The 18,394-nt window shown below is 45.0% G+C and overlaps 1 protein-coding gene across 8 annotated transcripts in view; it reads left to right on the top strand.

The window, feature by feature from the left end:
- Positions 1 to 2,024: 2,024 nt before the first annotated feature.
- The window catches only part of wdr26a (WD repeat domain 26a), a 173,593-nt gene continuing 157,223 nt past the window's right edge, over positions 2,025 to 18,394 (top strand). For 5 of the 8 annotated variants that reach the window (XM_078212132.1, XM_078212127.1, XM_078212130.1 and 2 more), the window contains exons 1-3: positions 2,258 to 2,737; positions 6,101 to 6,200; positions 6,295 to 6,351. In XM_078212132.1, the coding sequence (XP_078068258.1) occupies positions 2,400 to 2,737; positions 6,101 to 6,200; positions 6,295 to 6,351 (495 nt within the window). In that variant the 5' untranslated portion in view covers positions 2,258 to 2,399. Of the gene's footprint in view, positions 2,738 to 6,100; positions 6,201 to 6,294; positions 6,352 to 18,394 lie in introns of all 8 variants that reach the window. The other 3 variants (XM_078212131.1, XM_078212129.1, XM_078212135.1) reach the window with 3 other exon arrangements.

The following is an 18,394-nucleotide window of genomic DNA, read 5'->3' on the forward strand; positions in this document are numbered from 1 at the left end:
CCAATTTATGATCCCCACAAGACAGACATACAAGATTCAAGCTGACATGATAAAGCACTGCACCCTATCTTGAGCCTGATCCAATTCCTGATCTTCGCCAATCTGGTCCTTTTACATTCAGCCTGATTCTGCATTGATTTTTTTAATGTCACACTACCTGGCCTTATTTGCATTTATTGCTATTATAGTTTGATTCGATAATTGTTGTCCATTGTAGTCATATACAGTGAAAGTATTGTTTCTTGCACACTATACAGACAAAGCATACCGTTCATAGAGAAGGGAAGACCATAAGACCATAAGACATAGGAGCAGAATTAGGCCACTTGGCCCATCGAATCTGCTCCGCCATTCAATCATGGCTGATATTTTTCTCATCCCCATTCTCCTGCCTTTTCCCCATAACCCCTGATCCGTTTATTAATCAAGAACCTATCTATCTCTTAAAGACACTTAATGACCTGGACTCCACAGCCTTCTGCGGTAAAGAGTTCCACAGAAAGCAGAGGGTGCAGAAATATAGTGTTACAGTCATAGCTAGGGAGTAGAAAAAGATCAGCTTAATGTGAGGTAGGTGCATTCAAAAGTCTGATGGCAGCAGGGAAGAAGCTGTTCTTGAGTCGGTGATTTCAGACTTTTGTACCTTTATTCCGGCAGAAGAAGATGAAAGAGCATATGTCTGGGGTGCATGGGGTCTTTAATTATGCTGGCTGCTTTTTGAAGACAGTGGAAAATGTAGATGGAGTTGGTGAATGGGAGGCTGGTTTACCTGATGGACTGGGCTTCGTTCACGACCTTTTTGTAGTTTTTAGACAGAGCAGGAGCCATACCAAGCCGTGATAAAACCAGAAAGTGCATTTGTTAAACATTGGTGAGAGTCATAGCTGACAAACCAAATTTCCTGAGCCTCCTGAGAAAGTAGTGACGTTGGTGGGCTTTCTTAACTATACCGTTGGCGTGGAGGGACCAGGACAGGTTGTTGGTGATCTGGACACCTAGAAACTTGAAGCTCTCGACCCTTTCCACTTCGTCCCCGTTGATGAAGATATTAAGTCTGCACTTCTGGTCATTTGCACCCAAAACGTCACCACTCGTAGATGGGCCATGCAGAAGCGTGACAAGTTACCTAAAAGAATTTGCAATGTAAACGTACAAGGGATGTATAGATCGAAGTGCCTGCATTTGTAAGACTTGGGGAAACACAGGCTGATGCATTGTGTCAAAGGATGGCAGAGGGAAGCACATGGTTTAGGGGCGGGGTTTAGTGTACGCGATGACGCGAGGCGGACGTGCCCCCAGGCCCCGCCCCTCGGACTGGAGTGTGGGAATTTGCGCTGACACTGGGCTGGCTTGTTGTGAGGACTCCATTAGCGGCGGCCGGAGCGACAACAACAAAAACACAGGAGAGAGGGGGCAGACAGACAGACAGACAGCGAGGAGGAGGAGAAGGCGGCGGCGGCGGCAGCAGGGAGGGTTCATACACACTTTGTGAGGAGACACTAACCTGACGGGAGGGGAAGCGGTGGTGGCGCGGTCTCGAGGGGGAGACGGGGCCGGCACCGAGAGGCGCAGCCGCGGTCAGTGTCGCCGCGGCGCGAGGCGGCCCTCAGGGTGTAGTCTGGGAAACCCCGCGGCCGGGCGACCGTTAGGAAGGCGCTCGCGCCCGAAGCCAACTGTCAGCAGAGCCGCGCGGGGCTCCCTGTGACCCACATCCCTCGCGCTGTCTCACCCCCCCCCCCTAACCCCTCACCCCCCCCCCTCACCCCCAACCCCTCACCCCAACCCCTCACCCCCCCCCCCAAACCCCTCACCCCCCCCCAACCCCTCACCCCCCCCCCCCAACCCCTCACCCCCCCCCCCCCAACCCCTCACCCCCCCCCCCCCAACCCCTCACCCCCCCCCCCCCAACCCCTCACCCCCCCCCCCCCAACCCCTCACCCCCCCCCCCCCAACCCCTCACCCCCCCCCCCCCAACCCCTCACCCCCCCCCCCCCAACCCCTCACCCCCCCCCCCCCAACCCCTCCATACCCCTCAACCCCATACCCACTCCCTCCCGGCGCGGGGAGTAGGGAGGCGCCGGGACCCCCCACCCCCCCACCCCCGCTGCCCTGCCCTCCCAGCTGCTGTCGATCGGTGCCAGGGCTGGGCAGAGCGAGAGCAGCGAGCCCCCATCACGGCGGCAGCTGCGGCCGAGAAGACGCCGTTCACTCTGGCCTCCTCCTCTTCCTCGGACTCGGAGAGCGGCGGAGTGTCTCCGCCACCGCGGAAGAAGCAGCGAGCGGCGGAGGGCGAGGCCGGGGCGGCGGCACTCGGTTCGGCTTCACTCGGCGCCAGCACCCCGGGACACTTCAGCGGCCTCCTGCTCCTCGGCGGCTCCGGGCGCCAGGCTCCGGGTGTTATGCAGGCGAACGGGAACCAAGGCGGCGGCCAGCCTCCCGCGGCGGGGGCCCAGAACGGGGATGTGTCGGGCCGGGATTGCAGCCAGGCCGAGCCCGGGGAAGAGCCGACCTCCAACAGCGGCGGCGGTGGCCCCGCTTTCTCCCCGTCCTCCCAGAGCCAGGCCTCGGCCGCTCACTCCAACGGTCTGCCCTCCTCCTCCGCCACCATCTCCTTGGTTTCCGGGCCTGGGGGCATCAACCCCGAGCAAAGCTCGCTGAAGAAGAAGAAGCGCCTGGCCCAGAGTGACGAGGATGTCATCCGCCTGATCGGGCAACACCTGCACGGCCTGGGCCTGAAGTGAGTGAAGGCCGAGGCGGCCGGCCGGGTACCGCGGGGAGATGGTGTCGTTACTGAGTGGGTGCTTGCTCTGTGTACACAGGCTGTGAGAGCCAACATAGTGCATCTCAGTCAACCTGGGGTTGTGTTTGCCCAAGGGAAACAGCACGGCAGCCTCAACTAATCTGGAAGAGTGGGTGTTGAGTGAAATGAGATCAGTTGGTAAATCTCAGCATGGTGGGCACTGGATTAATTGAATAAAACCTGGGCAGTGAGTGAAATATGATGTATTTACTTTCAGAGAAATGGAGCAAGCACTCAGCTTTGTGGGAGCGTTCAGAGACCAAGAACTTGCTGGGGAAATATGTTTTGAAAAAACTTTTTAAATACTGAGGCCAAACCAAGGCGCAATACTGACCAAAGTAGTCAAATGTGAATTTATTTTTCTTGACTTGGAATAAAAGCAATTAATAGCGCACTGAAGAGAAAAACAAAATCAGGCAAGAAATATTAGGGTGGGCCAGTGTGAAATATTCTTTTAATTGAATTGAAGAAACCAAACCCTTTCACCCTGACCTCTTCTTTTGCCCCAGTATAGCCTCAAGTTTGTAAGAACTGGATGAGGGGGTACCTTGGGGAGTAATTGCAGTCTGGTGATATATGTTTGAGTTTGAAAATTGCTTTTGGACGTTGGAGTAGAATTTGGTTAGTTCATGAATTTGTCACATTTTCCCATTTTATTAACCTCACTCAAAACCTATAGAATCTGTACAGTGCAGAAGGAGGCCCATCGAGCCTGCACCAACCACAATCCCACCCGCGGCCTATCCCCATAGCTCCATGTATTTACCCTAGCTAATTCCCCCTGACACTAAGGGTAAATTTAGCATGGCCAATCCACCTAACCTGCATATCTTTGGACTGTGGGAGGAAACTGAAACACTCGGAGGAAACCCACGCAGACACGGGGAGAATGTGCAAACTTCTCACAGTGACCCAAGCTGGGAATTGAACCCAGGTCCCAGGTGCTAAAAACACCGCAGGGGTTGGGGTGCATTATTGACCCCAATAATCACATTTTAATTTGATGTTTTTAAGTTTCCTTTGTACTTTGATTTCTGTTCGGGCTGTTCCCCCTCCTTTTTGGGGAGCTGCCCCTTTTACTTTGTCCTGATTTAATCTGAGTTTGTTTACTTGGTTTGGTTTGACCTAAAAAGAGGGCAGCAGTGCTAACCACTGTGCCATGTGTAATAGCAATTGGAAAAAGTTGGGATGGGGGAGTTGTGGTGGCAGCATAGATAGTTGCACAAAATAATGGTTGGAATGAACACAAATGTTTAGACTCATCTCATATTTTGAATGTTTTCACCGATCCTAGTCAATTTCAAACTGCTTATATCGAGGAAACATTCTATCCAGGTGTGTTGGGAGTCTTTTCTGTGGCTGCTTGTGAATATTGAGCGACTCTTCATGGGATATAATCTATTCAGAATAGGAAGCAGCAACAAGTTTTTCTATTCGTCCATGGGGTGTGGGCATCACTGGCTGGCATTTGCCCTTCCCTAAGGGCATTTCAGTCAACCACATTCTGTGGATCTGGAGTCACATGTAGGCCAGATCAGATAAAGATGACAGATTTCCTTTCTTAAACGATATTAGTGAACCAGATGAGTTTTTGTGACAAGATTTTAAATCCGGATTATTATTGAAATAAAATTTCACCATCCGGTGGGATTTGAACCCAGAGCATTACCCTGGGTCTCTGGATTGCTAGTCCAGTGACAATACCACCTTGCTACTGCCAGCCCTAATAGCCTAAAACTTCTGTATAGTTATCTTTAGGGATCAGAGAAATATCAATTTCCTTTCCTTAAAAATGTGTGTGGTTTTTCACTTCAAGGTTGAGCATGTGTTTAAGTCCAAACCATAAATAGTACATTGGAAGAAATAAATACCATGGGTTGACCAGTTTTGTGTACTTGAGTTCTGAATGCCAGTGAAGGTATCTTAACTGTGATTTAGTGGCATGGTACTATATATTGATGTAACAGAACCATTTTTAATTCTATTCCTCATTAAAGTTTTAAAGTTTATTTATTAGTGTCACAAGTAGGTCTACATTAACACTGCAATGAAGTTACTGTGAAAATCCTCAAGTCGCCACACTCCGGTACCTGTTTGGGTACACTGAGGGAGAATTTGGCATAGTCAATGCACCTAACCAGCACCTCTTTTGGACTGGGAGGAAACCGGAGCACCCGGAGGAAACTCACGCAGACACGGAGAACATGCAGACTCTGCGCAGATAGTGACCCAAGCGGGAATCGAATCCAGGTCCCTGGCACTAACCACCGTGCCGCCCACATTAATTAATTCCAACATCAATCATTTTAACTATTTTTTAGATCTTGCTGTGATATACAGAAGGAAATTACCAAGTAATCAACCTTAAAGATTCAAAATACAAAATCAATAGAACATAGAACAGTACAGCACAGAACAGGCCCTTCGGCCCACAATGTTGTGCCGAGCTTTATCTGAAACCAAGATCAAGCTATCCCACTCCCTATCATCCTGCTGTGCTCCATGTGCCTATCCAATAACCGCTTAAATGTTCCTAAAGTGTCTGACTTCACTATCACTGCAGGCAGTCCATTCCACACCCCAACCACTCTCTGCGTAAAGAACCTACCTCTGATATCCTTCCTATATCTCCCACCATGAACCCTATAGTTATGCCCCCTTGTAATAGCTCCATCCACCCGAGAAAATAGTCTTTGAACGTTCACTCTATCCCCTTCATCATTTTATAAACCTCTATTAAGTCTCCCCTCAGCCTCCTCTGCTCCAGAGAGAACAGCCCTAGCTCCCTCAACCTTTCCTCATATGACCTACCCTCCAAACCAGGCAGCATTGGTGATAAACATTTGGTGATAAAATGTTTTTCCTTATACTGTAATGTATTTGATGGGAATAGGACTTGGATTTGGGAAAATAACTAAAAGACTGAAAATCAAGGTTACTTGGATCACATGCCTAGGAAAACCTGGAATTTCATGAAGGGGCCCATGGGATGGGTGTTTTGTGACCACACTATTTGTGGAATTAAGTGATGAAATTATTGACCGTCTATAGAAGATGAATATTGGATTTACAGCGATACATATCCACGCGTGCACATTAAGCAAAGGCTACAAGTTTGACATGATGACATCATGACACTTCTTTTGAAAAAAATAGATTTAACATTTGAGTGTAGTGATCTGGTCATTTGTATTGTAAATGTTGTGGAGTTTTTTGGTAAGTTGTCATCAGAATTCTGTCCCAGATTTCCTTTTTCAATGCTGTGGTTGGGCTTCAAAATTTAAATTACTTCTCTTGCAGCCAAACAGTGGATCTTTTGATGCAGGAATCGGGCTGCCGCTTGGAGCATCCTTCTGCAACTAAATTCCGCAATCACGTAATGGATGGAGAATGGGAAAAGGTTATGTTCTCTCACCTCTCTTGTACCTGATGTACACAGATTCTTTGCATTGAATGCCTTGGACTAAACTAATTATTATTGTCTCTGTTAATAGGCTGAAAATGATCTTAATGAATTGAAGTCTTTAGTGCATTCACCTCATGTGATTGTGGTAAGCAATGGCAGTTGCAGACTGTTTTTTCGTTCTTTCTGTTTAAAACAAATTATTATCAGTATAAAAGATTCTGAACATACCAGGGTAGGCCAGCAGTTGACTCCGTGTTGAGCAGAAGAATGTGTGATTTGTTTTTTGGGTGGGGGATGTGGGGTAGGGATGGAAAAGACCGGTGTTTGTGCTGGATTAGAAATGAGGATAAACAAAGGTGATCAGCTGCTCCTCTGCTCCAGCTGATTCATTTGTTTTGTAGAAGCTTGGAGAGCTTCCTGTCTAGGACTGGGGGAGGGGTGGAACAGGAACTGACCTTTAAAGTACATAATTACATCTCTGTACCTTAACCCTTTGGAGGACTTCAGTAAATGGGATTAGATTGTGAATTTTCTTGCAGACTCTGTGAACCTGGAATTGAGTGACTGTGCAGTACTTCGCATGAGAAATATAAACTGCAGTTGGGTTTAATCAAGTGCAATTGTACAAATTTCACATTTTTGTAGTACTTTAGTTGGACATTCACAATGTCCAACAGTAAAATGGAAGGCTGTATTCTTTAAAACTTAGCCTGTGTCTGAAGAAGCTATTTGGACTACAGCTTGACTACAGTTTTAAAATTGCCATTGGTGGTGTCAGCAATTTGAGATGGACTATGAATTTCTGATGAGAGGCGCAGTTTTACCTTGGGTGTGGTTTACTGAAGCATGTACACTCAATAAATGGCAAATGAGCTTTAGGAAGGATGAGAATGCAGAAGAGGTTTACAAGAATGGTTCCGGGGTGAAAAACTTATGTTATAAGGTTAGAGAGGCTGATTTGATTTATTATTGTCACATGTATTTGTATGCAGTGAAAAGTATTGTTTCTTGCACTCTATGCAGACAAAGCATACTGTTCATAGAGAAGGAAAGGAGAGTGTGCAGAATGTAGTGTTACATCATAGCTAAGGTGTAGAGAGAGAGCAACTTAGAGCAAGGTAGGCCCATTCAAAAATCTGATGGCAAAGAGAAGAAGCTGTTATTGAGTCGGTTGGTACGTGAAGGTGGAAAAGGATACGTCCAGGGTTTGTGGGGTCCTTAATTATGTTGGCTGCTTTTCCGAGGCAGCAGGAAGTGTAGACAGAGTTGATGGATGGAAGGCTGGTTTGCGTGATGGACTGGGTTTCATTCACGACCCTTTGTAGTTTCTTGCGGTCTTGAGCAGAGCAGGAGCCATGCCAAGCTGTGATTCAACCAGAAAGAATGCTTTCTTTGGTGCATCTGTAAAAGTTTGGCAGACATGCTAAATTTCCTTTGTCTTCTGAGGCATTGGTGGGCTTTCTTAACTATATTGTTGGCAGGGGACCAGGACAGGTTGGTGATCTGAACACCTAAAAATTCAAAGCTCTCGACCATTTCTACTTTGTCCCCATTAATGTAGGCAGGGGCATGTTCTCCACTATGCTTTCTGAAGTTGATGACTATTTCCTTTTTTGCTGACATTGAAGGAAATATTATTGTTGTCGCACCAGTTCACCAGATTCTCTATCTTGTTTCTGTACTCTGTCTCGTCATTGTTTGAGATCCAGCCCACCACGTGGTGTCACCAGCAAACTTGAAAATCGAGTTGGAGGGAAATTTGGCCCCACAGTCGTAGGTGTATAAGGAGTATAGTAGGGGGCTGAGGACGCAGCTTTGTGGGACACCAGTGTTGAGAATGATCGTGGAGGAATTTTTGTTGCCTATCCTTACTGATTGCGCTCTGTGGGTTAGGAAATTCAGGATCCAGTCGCAGAGGGAGGAGCCCAGGACCATGCCACGGAGTTTGGAGGTGGGTTTTGTAGGAACAATGGTGTTGAAGGCTAAGCTGTGGTCAATTATTAGGGGTCTGACACAGGTGTCTTTGTTATCTAGGTGTTCCAGGGTTGAGTGCAGGGCCAGGAAGATGGCAGCTGCTGTGAACCTGTTGAGGCAGTAGGCGAACTGTAGTGGATCCAGGCAATCTGGGAGGCTGGAATTGATTTGTGCCATGCCATGATTGGGACTGTTTTCCTTGGAAAGAAGAAGGCTAAGAGGAGATTAATAGAGGCATTGAAAATCATAATGGTGCTGGACAGAATATATAGGGAAAAACTGTTCCTGCTAATAAAAGGATCAAGCATGAGAGCGCAGATTTAAAATGAGTTGCAAAAGAAGCAAATGTGATATGAGAATAAACTCTTTCTCACAGTAGTTTGGGTCTGCAGTACAATGTCTGGAAGTTTGGTGGAGGTGGGGTCAATTGATGCATTCAAGAGGGCATTAGATGATGACTTGAATAAAAACAAAATGCAAGGGTATGGAGAAAAGGCAGGGAATGGTACTAAGTAATGATCATTTGGAGAGCTGGTGCAGACTCAGGCCTTGTGATTCTGTGCAACACTCGAGTGGCATAGATTTGTGACTGCCTTTGGAAAGCAAAGGCAAAGTTCAGAAGTTCCTCCAATCTACCCCAATCTTGATGCAGTGTATTGGAATCTTTACTGACCTGCTATGCATTTGTATTTTTTTTCATGCTTTAAAAGAATCTTTTCTAGATTCGAATTGAGAGCTAGAGTTGATTTCCTCTGACCCCATGCTCCTATCTCCTTCCCCCAAAATGCTGTACTATTTGCTTTTGATTCTATGGAAGCACGCACTCCTCTCAGTCAGATGGTCGTGGTTTCAAATCCTATTCCATAGCTTATAAGCTTCTAACGAAATGCTAAATGGATATCCTATCTGCCCCTTGAGTGGATGTAAAAAAAAATCCATGGCATTATTTGAAGAGCATGGGTTCTTCCAGTGTCCAGGACAATATTTATCCTGCATCCAATATTGCTTGGAAATCGTGTGGTCACTTCTCTGCAAATTATCATCTATACTATAACAGTGATCACAACCAGTAAAATGTTTCATTGCTTTTGAACCATTCCCAGGCACCTTGACGTTGTGATGACTGCTATATAAATGCACCATCATAGCTTTGATTTGACTATGAAGTAATTGTAGCGTTCACTACTCGAGCTGTGATTAGCTTAATTGGCGCATGCTGAAGATCAAACGTGGGAGCGCAGTATTATGCTGGCTGGTGTAGTTTCTCTGGATTGGAGGGGTGGCCACGCGCATGTCATAATTCCCATTCTAAGGTTAAGAAAACTAATGGGACTAGAGGCTGGTAAGCTCGCTAGACCTGATGGTCTACCTTCTAGGATTGTAGAAGTGCTGCAGAGATAGTGGATGCATTGGTTGTAACCGTTCAAACTTCCCTGGATTGTAATGGTTCCAGCAGGTTGGAAAACTGCAAATGTAACGCCACTGTTCAAGGAAGGAGGGAAACAGAAATCAGGAAACTATAGGCTAGTTAGTCTAAAATAGTGGGAACAAAAGGAGAACCAGTATTTGAATTCCCAAAAAACATTCTTAGCTCGTAGATCTACGTTGGCTTCCAAAGAACAAAGAACAGTACAGTACAGGAACAGACCCTTCGGCCCTCCAAACCTGTGCCAATCATGATGCCTGCCTAAACTAAAACTGTTTGCACTTAGAGTCCATATCCTTCCATTCCCATCCTGTTCATATATTCGTCTAGTTGCCCCTTAAATGCCGCTATCGTACCTGCTCCCAACACTTGCCCGGGCAGCGTGTCCCAGACATTCACCACCCTCTGTAAAAAAAAACTTACCTCGCACATCTCCTCTAAACTTTTTCCCACATACCTTAAACCTGTGTCCCCTCATACTTGACTTTTCTACCCGAGGAAAGAGCATCTGACTATCCACTCTGTCCATGCCACTCATAATCTTGTAAACCTCTATCAGGTCACCCCTCAACCTCCGTCGTTCCAGTGAGAACAAACCGAATTTATCCAACCTCATAGCTAATACCCTCCAGACCAGGCAACATTCTGGTAAACCTCTTCTGTACCCTCTCCAAAGCATCCACATCCTTCTGGTAGTGTGGCGACCAGAATTGTGCACAATATTCTAAATGAGGCCCAACTATGTTTCTGTACAGTTGCAGCATGACCTGCCAAGTTTTATACTCAATGCCCCGACAGATGCAGGCAAGCATGCCGTATGCCTTCTTGACTACCTTATCCACTTGCGTTGCCACTTTCAGTGATTGATGGACATATACGCCCAGATCTCTCTGCCTGTCAATACTCCTGAGGGTTCTACCATTTACTGTATAATTCTTACATGCATTGGAACTTCCAAAATGCATTATCTCACACTTGTCCGGACTAAACTCCATCTGCCATTTCTCCACCCAAGTCGCAACCGGTCTATATCTTGCTGTATCCTCTGACAATCCTCTTCACTATCCGCAACTCCACCAATTTTTGAGTCGTCTGCGAACTTACTAATAAGACCAACTACATTTTCCTCCCAATTATTTGTATATACTACGAGCAACAAATGTCCCAGAACTGATCCTTGTGGAACACCGCTATTCACAGCCTACCATTCAGAAAAGCACCCCTCTGCTGCTACCCTCTGTCTTTTATGGCCAAGCCTGTTCAATATCCATCTTGCCAGCTCTCCTCTGATCCCATGTGCCTTCATCTTTCGTAGCAGTCTACCATGAGGTACCTTGTCAAAGGCTTTACTGAAGTCCATATATACAACATCCATTACCTTTCTCATATCTAGCATCTTTGTCACTTCCTTGAAAAACTCGATCAAGTTAGTGAGGCACAACTCACCTTCACAAAACCATGCTGCCTATCACTAATAAGTCAATTTGTTTCCAGATGTGAGTAAATCCTGTCCCTAAGTATCTTTACCAATAATTTCCCTACCACTGATGTAAGGCTCACTGGCCTATAATTACCTGGATTATCCCTTTTTAAACAATGAAACAACGTTGGCTACAGGTGAAGTTGCAGAGGACTGGAGGATAGCCAATGAGGATGCAAGGATTTCTGTCAAGGCCCCAGCAATTTCCACCCTTGCCTCCCTCAGTATTCTGGGGTAGATCCCATCAAACCTGGGGACTTATCTACTTTAATGCTTTTTAAGACGCCCAATACCACCATCTTTTTGATATTGACATTACCCAGAATATCTATACACCCTAGCCGAGGCTCCTCATCCATCAAGTCCCACTCTTTGGTGAATACTGAGGCAAAGTATTAATTTAGTATCTCACCCATTTCCTCTGGTTCTATACATAGATTCACTCCACTATCCTTGAGTGGACCAACCCTTTCCCTGGCTACCCTCTTGCTCTTTACATACGTATAAAATGCCTTAGGATTTTCCTTAATCCTGTTTGCCAAGGGCTTTTCATGACCCCTTTTAGCCCTCCTAACTCCTTCCTTAAGTTCCTTCCGATGTTCTTTATAATCTTCAAAGGTTTCATTTGTCCTAAGCCTTTTGGACCTTACAAATGCTTCCTTTTTCTTTTGACGAGGCTCATAATATCTCTCATTATCCAGGGTTCCTGATACTTGCCACACTTATCCTTCATCCTCACAGGTATATGCCGGTCCTGAATTCCGATCAACTGACATTTGAAAGATTCCCACATGTTGGATGTTGATTTACCTTCAAACAGCCTCCCCAATCTACACACTCCAGATCCTGACAAATGTTGTTGTAGTTAGTCCGTGTGTCGTTTCCCCCCCCCCCCCCCCCCGTGTGTCGTCTCCCCCCCCACACACACACACAATTTAACACCTTCGCCCAAGGACCACTCTTGCCCTTATCCACGAGCACCTTAAAATTTACGGAATTATGATCACTTCCCAAAATGCTCTCCTACTGAAACTTCAATCACCTGGCTGGGCTCATTCTCCAATACCAGGTCTAATATGGCTCCTTCCCGGGTTGGGCTATTTATATATTGTTTGAAGAAACCCTCCTAGGCACTCCTTACAAATTCTGCACCATCCAACCTCTGGCAGTAAGTGAGTCCCAATCAATACAGGGAAAGTTGAAATCACCCACCACAACAACTTGTTGTTTATGCATCTTTCCAAAATCTGTCTGCATATCTGCTCTTCTATCTCCCGCTGGCTGTTGGGAGGCCTGTAATAAACCCCCAACATTGTGACTGCACCCTTCCTATTCCTGTGCACTACCCATATTGCTTCGCTAGCTGAACCCTCCGAGGTGTCCTCCCTCAGTACAGCTGTGATATCCTTCTTAACCAGTAATCCAACTCCCCCACCCCTTTTATATCCCCCTCTATCCTGCCTGAAGCATTTAAATCCTGAAATGTTTCGCTGGCAATCCTGTCCCTCTTTCAAACAAGTCTCTGTAATAGCAACAACATTATAGTTCCAAACTCTAAGTTTATCTGTCTTACCTGTTATTCTCCTCGCGTTGAAATAAATGCACTTCAGACCACCAAGTCTTGCTGTGTTCAACAACTACTCCCTGCCTGCTCTTCCTCTTAAACTTACTGGCCTTAGTCTGTAGCTCTCCCTCAGCTATTTCCAATGAAACAATGCTTCTTATCCAATCTCCTCCAGCTCTGTAACATTTCAATATATCAGCCCTGTAATTCTGTCCTCTTGTGTCCCCATTTTTAATCACTCCACCATTGGTTACTATGCCTTCAGTGCCTTGATCCTAAACACTGGAATTCCATCATTGAAACTCAGTCTCTAGCTATCTCTCTCTTTTACTATGCTCCTTAAAATCTACTTGATTGCAGATGACCAAAAGCTTGGTTCACTGATCTATTTATGTGGCTTAGTGTCAGATTTTGTTGTATATTATTCCTGTGAAATGCTTTGGTATGTTTTATTACTGAAAAGGTACAATGTAATGAAAAAGATACTATGTTATGAGAAACTAATAACTGGCAATCTAGTTGTGTGAATCCCATTGGGGATAGTCAATCATAATATAGAATTCTCCATCAAGATGAAGATTCTGAGACTAGCATTCTGAATATTATGAAAGAAACTACAAGGCATGCGTTGGCTATGATGGATAGGGGAACATTACTTAATGGGATGATGTTGGATAGGCAATAGCAAAATTCAAAGATCACATGGGTGAACTGCATTAATTGTTCATTCCTTTCTAGCACAAAAGGAAAATGGGAAAGGAGGCTAAACCATGGCTTACAAGGGAAATTAGAGATAGAATTAGATCCAAAGAAGAGACATACAAATTGGCCAGAAAGGCAGCAGACCTAAAGATTGGGAGCAGTTTGGATTTCACCGAAGGAGGTTAAAAGAATTGATTGAGGGGGAAAATAGAGTACGAGAGTAATCTTGTGAATTTATTTATTAGTGTTAGAAGATGGCTTTCATTAAATTGCAATGAAGTTACTGTGAAAATGCCTAGTCGCCACTCTCCAACACCTGTTCGGGTACACTGAGGGGAGAATTTAGCATGGGCAGTGCACCGAACCAGCATGTCTTTTGGACTGGGGGAAAACCTATGGAGACATGGAGAGAACGTGCAGACTCCGCACAGACAGTGACCCAAGCTGGGAATCGAGCCCAGGTCCCTGGCACTGAAGGCAGCAGTGCTAATCACTGTGGCACCCACGAGAGGAAATGAGCATTAGTAAAGAAATGGTGTTGTGGAAATTGATGGGATTGAAGCCTGATTATCTGCATCCCTGAGTAGTTAAGGAAATGGCCCTAAAAGTAGCAAAATCATTGGTAGTCATATTCCAAAATTCTATAGACTCGAACAGTTCCTACAGATTAGAGGGTCGCTAATGACGGGCGGCATGGTGGCACAGTGGTTAGCACTGCTGCCTCACAGCGCCAGGGACCCGGGTTCAATTCTGGCCTCGGGTCACTGTCTGTGTGGAGTTTGCACATTCTCCCCGTGTCTGCATGGGTTTCCTCCAGGTGCTCCGTGTGGACTCGATTGGCTGAATGGCGGCCTCCTGCACTGTAGGGGTTCTATGATTCTTCTATGAATGTAATCCCACTATTTGACAAGGAAGGTAGAGAGAAAACAGGGAATTATAGAGCCTGACATTGGTAGTGGGGGAAATGCTAGAGTCCATTATAAATGATTTAATGGCAAAACACTTGGGAAAACTGTGAAAGGATCGGATAAAGTCAACATGAATTTACAAAAGGGAAATAATGCTTGTACCCTATTGGAATTCTTCGAGGATGTAACTAGTACAGTTGATGAGGGGAAGCCAATGAATGTGGCTTATTTGGACTTTCAGAAGGCTTTTGACAAAGTCAAACAAGAGAGCGTGTAAAATTAAAATGCATGGGATTGGGGGTTAGTATTGAGATAGATAGAAAACTTGTTGGCAGACAGGTAACAAAAAAAGTTTTGGATTGGAGGAGAGTGGATTTTAGTTAGTGGGATAGTGAAAAAGGCATTTCAATCAAGGCGGGTCCAACAAGTACTTATGATAAATGGCATTTTGGCCTTTATTGCGAAGGGGTTGGTGTTTAAAAATAGGGAGGTTTTATTGTACCCCTTACCGTAAAAAAAAAGTATCACTGGAGGCAGTCCAAAGGAGATTCACCATGCTAATTCTTAGGATGAGGGGCTTGTCCTATCAAGAGAGACTAAATAGTCCGAGTCTGTATTTCTTGGAGTTTGGAAGAGTGAGGGGTGACCTTATTCAAACATATAAGATCTTAAGGGGCTTGACAGGGTAGAATGCAAGATGCTTTCACTCGTGGAAGAATCTCGAACAAGGGGACATAGCTACAAGATAAAGCACTGGTCATTTAAAACTGAGGTGCATAGAAATTGCTTCTCGCAGAGGGTGGTGCATCTGTGGAATTGTCTGCCCCAAAGGCTGCTGGAGGTGGGATCATTTGAAGTATTCAAAGTGGAGGAATAGAGGGCTATGGGGAAATGGCACATAAAAGGATTTGAGGCCAGCATAGATAAACTGTGATCGTATTGAATGATGGGGTCGGTTTGAAGGGCCTGGTGGCCTACTCCTACTTCTCTCTCATGTTCTTGTGCAAGGGGATTAAACAATATGGGTTGGAAAATGGAGACAGGTCACTGAGTTGGGTGATCATAATGAATGGCAGAGCAGGCCCGAAAGGTCGATTGGCCTACTCCTATTTTCAATGTTTCTATAAATGCAAGTTGTTTGGAAGAGGGTAAATGTGCTTCTGTGAATTAATTACTCTGTTCATTGAATAATTAGAAACAGTTGGCCTCAGATTTGGTAATTGGCTGTTTTATCTGCAGTTTATTAAAAATGTCCAAGGCTAAGGCATCTTCATGTTTATCGGATGCAGCTGTTAGTCCAAGGAATACAACTTTTAGGAGAGGAACACGTCAACATTGCCTCTTTGTAGCATGCAGTTATGTGCAAGAACATGAATTACAAATTCATAAGAAGAGTTACTGGTTTACAGTGACGAAAAAAAAATCAATTTTGTCAAATGCAATTTTGGAATTTTTATTGGTACTTGTGGAATTCTATTCATTTTACTGAGAAGGATAATGAGTGTCCACTGTCATGAATGATGAGGATTTTCTTAGAGGAATTAATTCAGTCTGTGTTCTATTCTTGTATCTGCTGCCCTCAAGGCCTGCTCATCTATCACCCTGGACTCGCTGACCTAAATTGGCTTCCTTATCTTGATTTTAAAATTCTTGTTTTCGGATTCGTCCATGGCCTTGCCCCCTCCCGATGTAATCTCCTTCCAAAACCCTCCGAGATGCCTGATGCCAGACCTGCTGAATTTTCTTCTGTAAGAAGTCTCACAACACCAGGTTAAAGTCCAACAGGTTTATTTGGTAGCAAATACCATAAGCTTTCGGAGCACAGCTCCTTCGTCAGATGGAGTGAATATCTTCACTCCATCTGACGAAGGAGCTGTGCTCCGAAAGCTTATGGTATTTGCTACCAAATAAACCTGTTGGACTTTAACCTGGTGTTGTGAGACTTCTTACTGTGCTTACCCCAGTCCAACGCCGGCATCTCCACATCATGAATTTTCTTCTAGCATCTTCTGTTCTTGTTTCAGATTCCAGCACCTGCATATTTTGCTTATTTTATTATTCCATCATAGCCTTGACTTGTGCCTTGTGGGCAAGCTTTGGGGAGTCAGGGGGTGAGTTTACTCTCTGCAGGATTCCTAGTCTCTGACCTGCTCTTGCAGCCACAGTATTTTTGTGGCTGAATGAATTCCGATTCTGATCAATGGCAACTCCCAGAATGTTGGTGGGAGATCTAGCGAGAGTGGTGCTTTTGAATGTTGAGAGATGATAGTCAGACTCTCTTGTTGGAGATGGTCATTACCTGGTATTTAAGTGGCAAGTATCTTTGAACGACGTATCAGTCCAAGCCTGAATGTTGTCCAGGTTTTGTGGTATGTGCGCACAGGCTACTTCAATATCTGAGGAGTTTTGAATGGAACGGAAAACTGCAATCATGAGCATTCATCCCCACTTCTGACCTTGTCTTGGAGGAAGGGTTATTAAAAATCGTTGGGCCTATCCTGAGGAACTCCTGCAGTGATGCCGGGGTCAGGTCAATCATTCTCCAATTGCCTTCCTTTGTACTAGGTATGACTCCAATGAGTGCAGATTTTTCCCTGATTCCTATGGGTTAAATTTTACTAGGATTCCTTGATGCCACACTGTCAAATGCAACCTTGGTGTCCAGGGCTGTCACTTCTCCCCTTTGACATTCAGCTTTTTTGTTCATGATTGCTCCAAAACTGTAATGAATAACTTTTAAGTTGGGTAGACGCCAACGTTTTAATCATCATCCAACACCAAAAGTGGGGCTTGAGCATGTGACTTGAATCAGGTACCAGTGTCGCCACTAAACTAAGTTTGACACCTAATTACTTAAAGATTAGGAGAAATTGGTTACATTGTAGCCTGTTAAAATATGAAATACTTTTTCACGGTTCATCATTCAAGAGAAAAGTGTATATACATTTGAAGCAGACTGAGATAGATTATGGAATTTAGGTTGTGGTTCTGAAAAACCAGCACACGTGATGTGCTGAATGACTCCCTTCTATGCTTTTAAGATTTTCTGAGAGAAGTTTATCACACTTTTCGTTACGTTTTAATTTTAAACATCCTCCCTAGAAAAACTAATTTTCTGAAAAAATTTGTGGAGTTGTGCCTCGTCACCATGGCCCTTGCATGTTTGTTTTGGGAATGTTAGTGTTGAGCTCATAATGGATTTTCTTTTCATACTGTTCCAGCCACACTATCTACACCTAATGTTTGACCAGATTTTCTGGTCCATACAGCCTTGTGTCTCACTGGATAACAATTCATTTACAAAATCACATTGTTTAGCAACTAATTCTAAAGTTGCACTGGTGATTTTATTTCCCTTTTGGGATATATATTTTGAGCTTATGGCTTGCAAGAAATTCTTGTCTACATCTGAAGAAATATTGACCTCCAGACAAATTGGAAAGCATCTGACAATGGAGAGAAATCTGTTTTCAAACATTATCTTGTCTCCCTTAGGAAGAATATTAAGAACCATGTTACCAACTAGAAGCTGAATAAAGAGCAGAGAGAAAGCAGGGCTGGTATGGCAAACAAAGAAACATAGAACATAGAAAAGCTACAGCACAAACAGGCCCTTCGGCCCACAAGTTGCGCCGAACAATTTCCTTACCTTCTAGGCTCACCTCTAACCCTCTATCTTACTAACTTCCGTGAACCTATCCAAAAGTCTCTTAAAAGACTCAATCGAATCCGCTTCCACCACCACTACCGGCAGCCGATTCCACGCACCCACCACCCTCTGAGTGAAAAACTTACCCCTAACATCTCCTCTATACCTACTCCCCAGCACCCTAAACCTGTGGCCTCTCGTGACAACCATTTCAGCCCTGGGTAAAAGCCTCTGAGAATCCACTCTATCAATACTTCTCAACATCTTATACACATCTATCAGATCACCTCTCATTCTTCGCCTCTCCAAGGAGAATAGACCTAGCTCTTTCAACCTATCCTCATAAGGCATACCACTTAATCCCGGCAACATCCTCGTAAATCTCCTCTACACCCGTTCTATGGCTTCCACATCCTTTCTGTAATGAGGCGACCAGAACTGGGCACAATACTCCAGGTGGGGTCTGACCAGGGTCCTATACAGCT

The sequence above is a fragment of the Mustelus asterias genome, chromosome 5, assembly GCF_964213995.1.
Source record: "Mustelus asterias chromosome 5, sMusAst1.hap1.1, whole genome shotgun sequence".
NCBI classification, from domain to species: domain Eukaryota; kingdom Metazoa; phylum Chordata; class Chondrichthyes; order Carcharhiniformes; family Triakidae; genus Mustelus; species Mustelus asterias.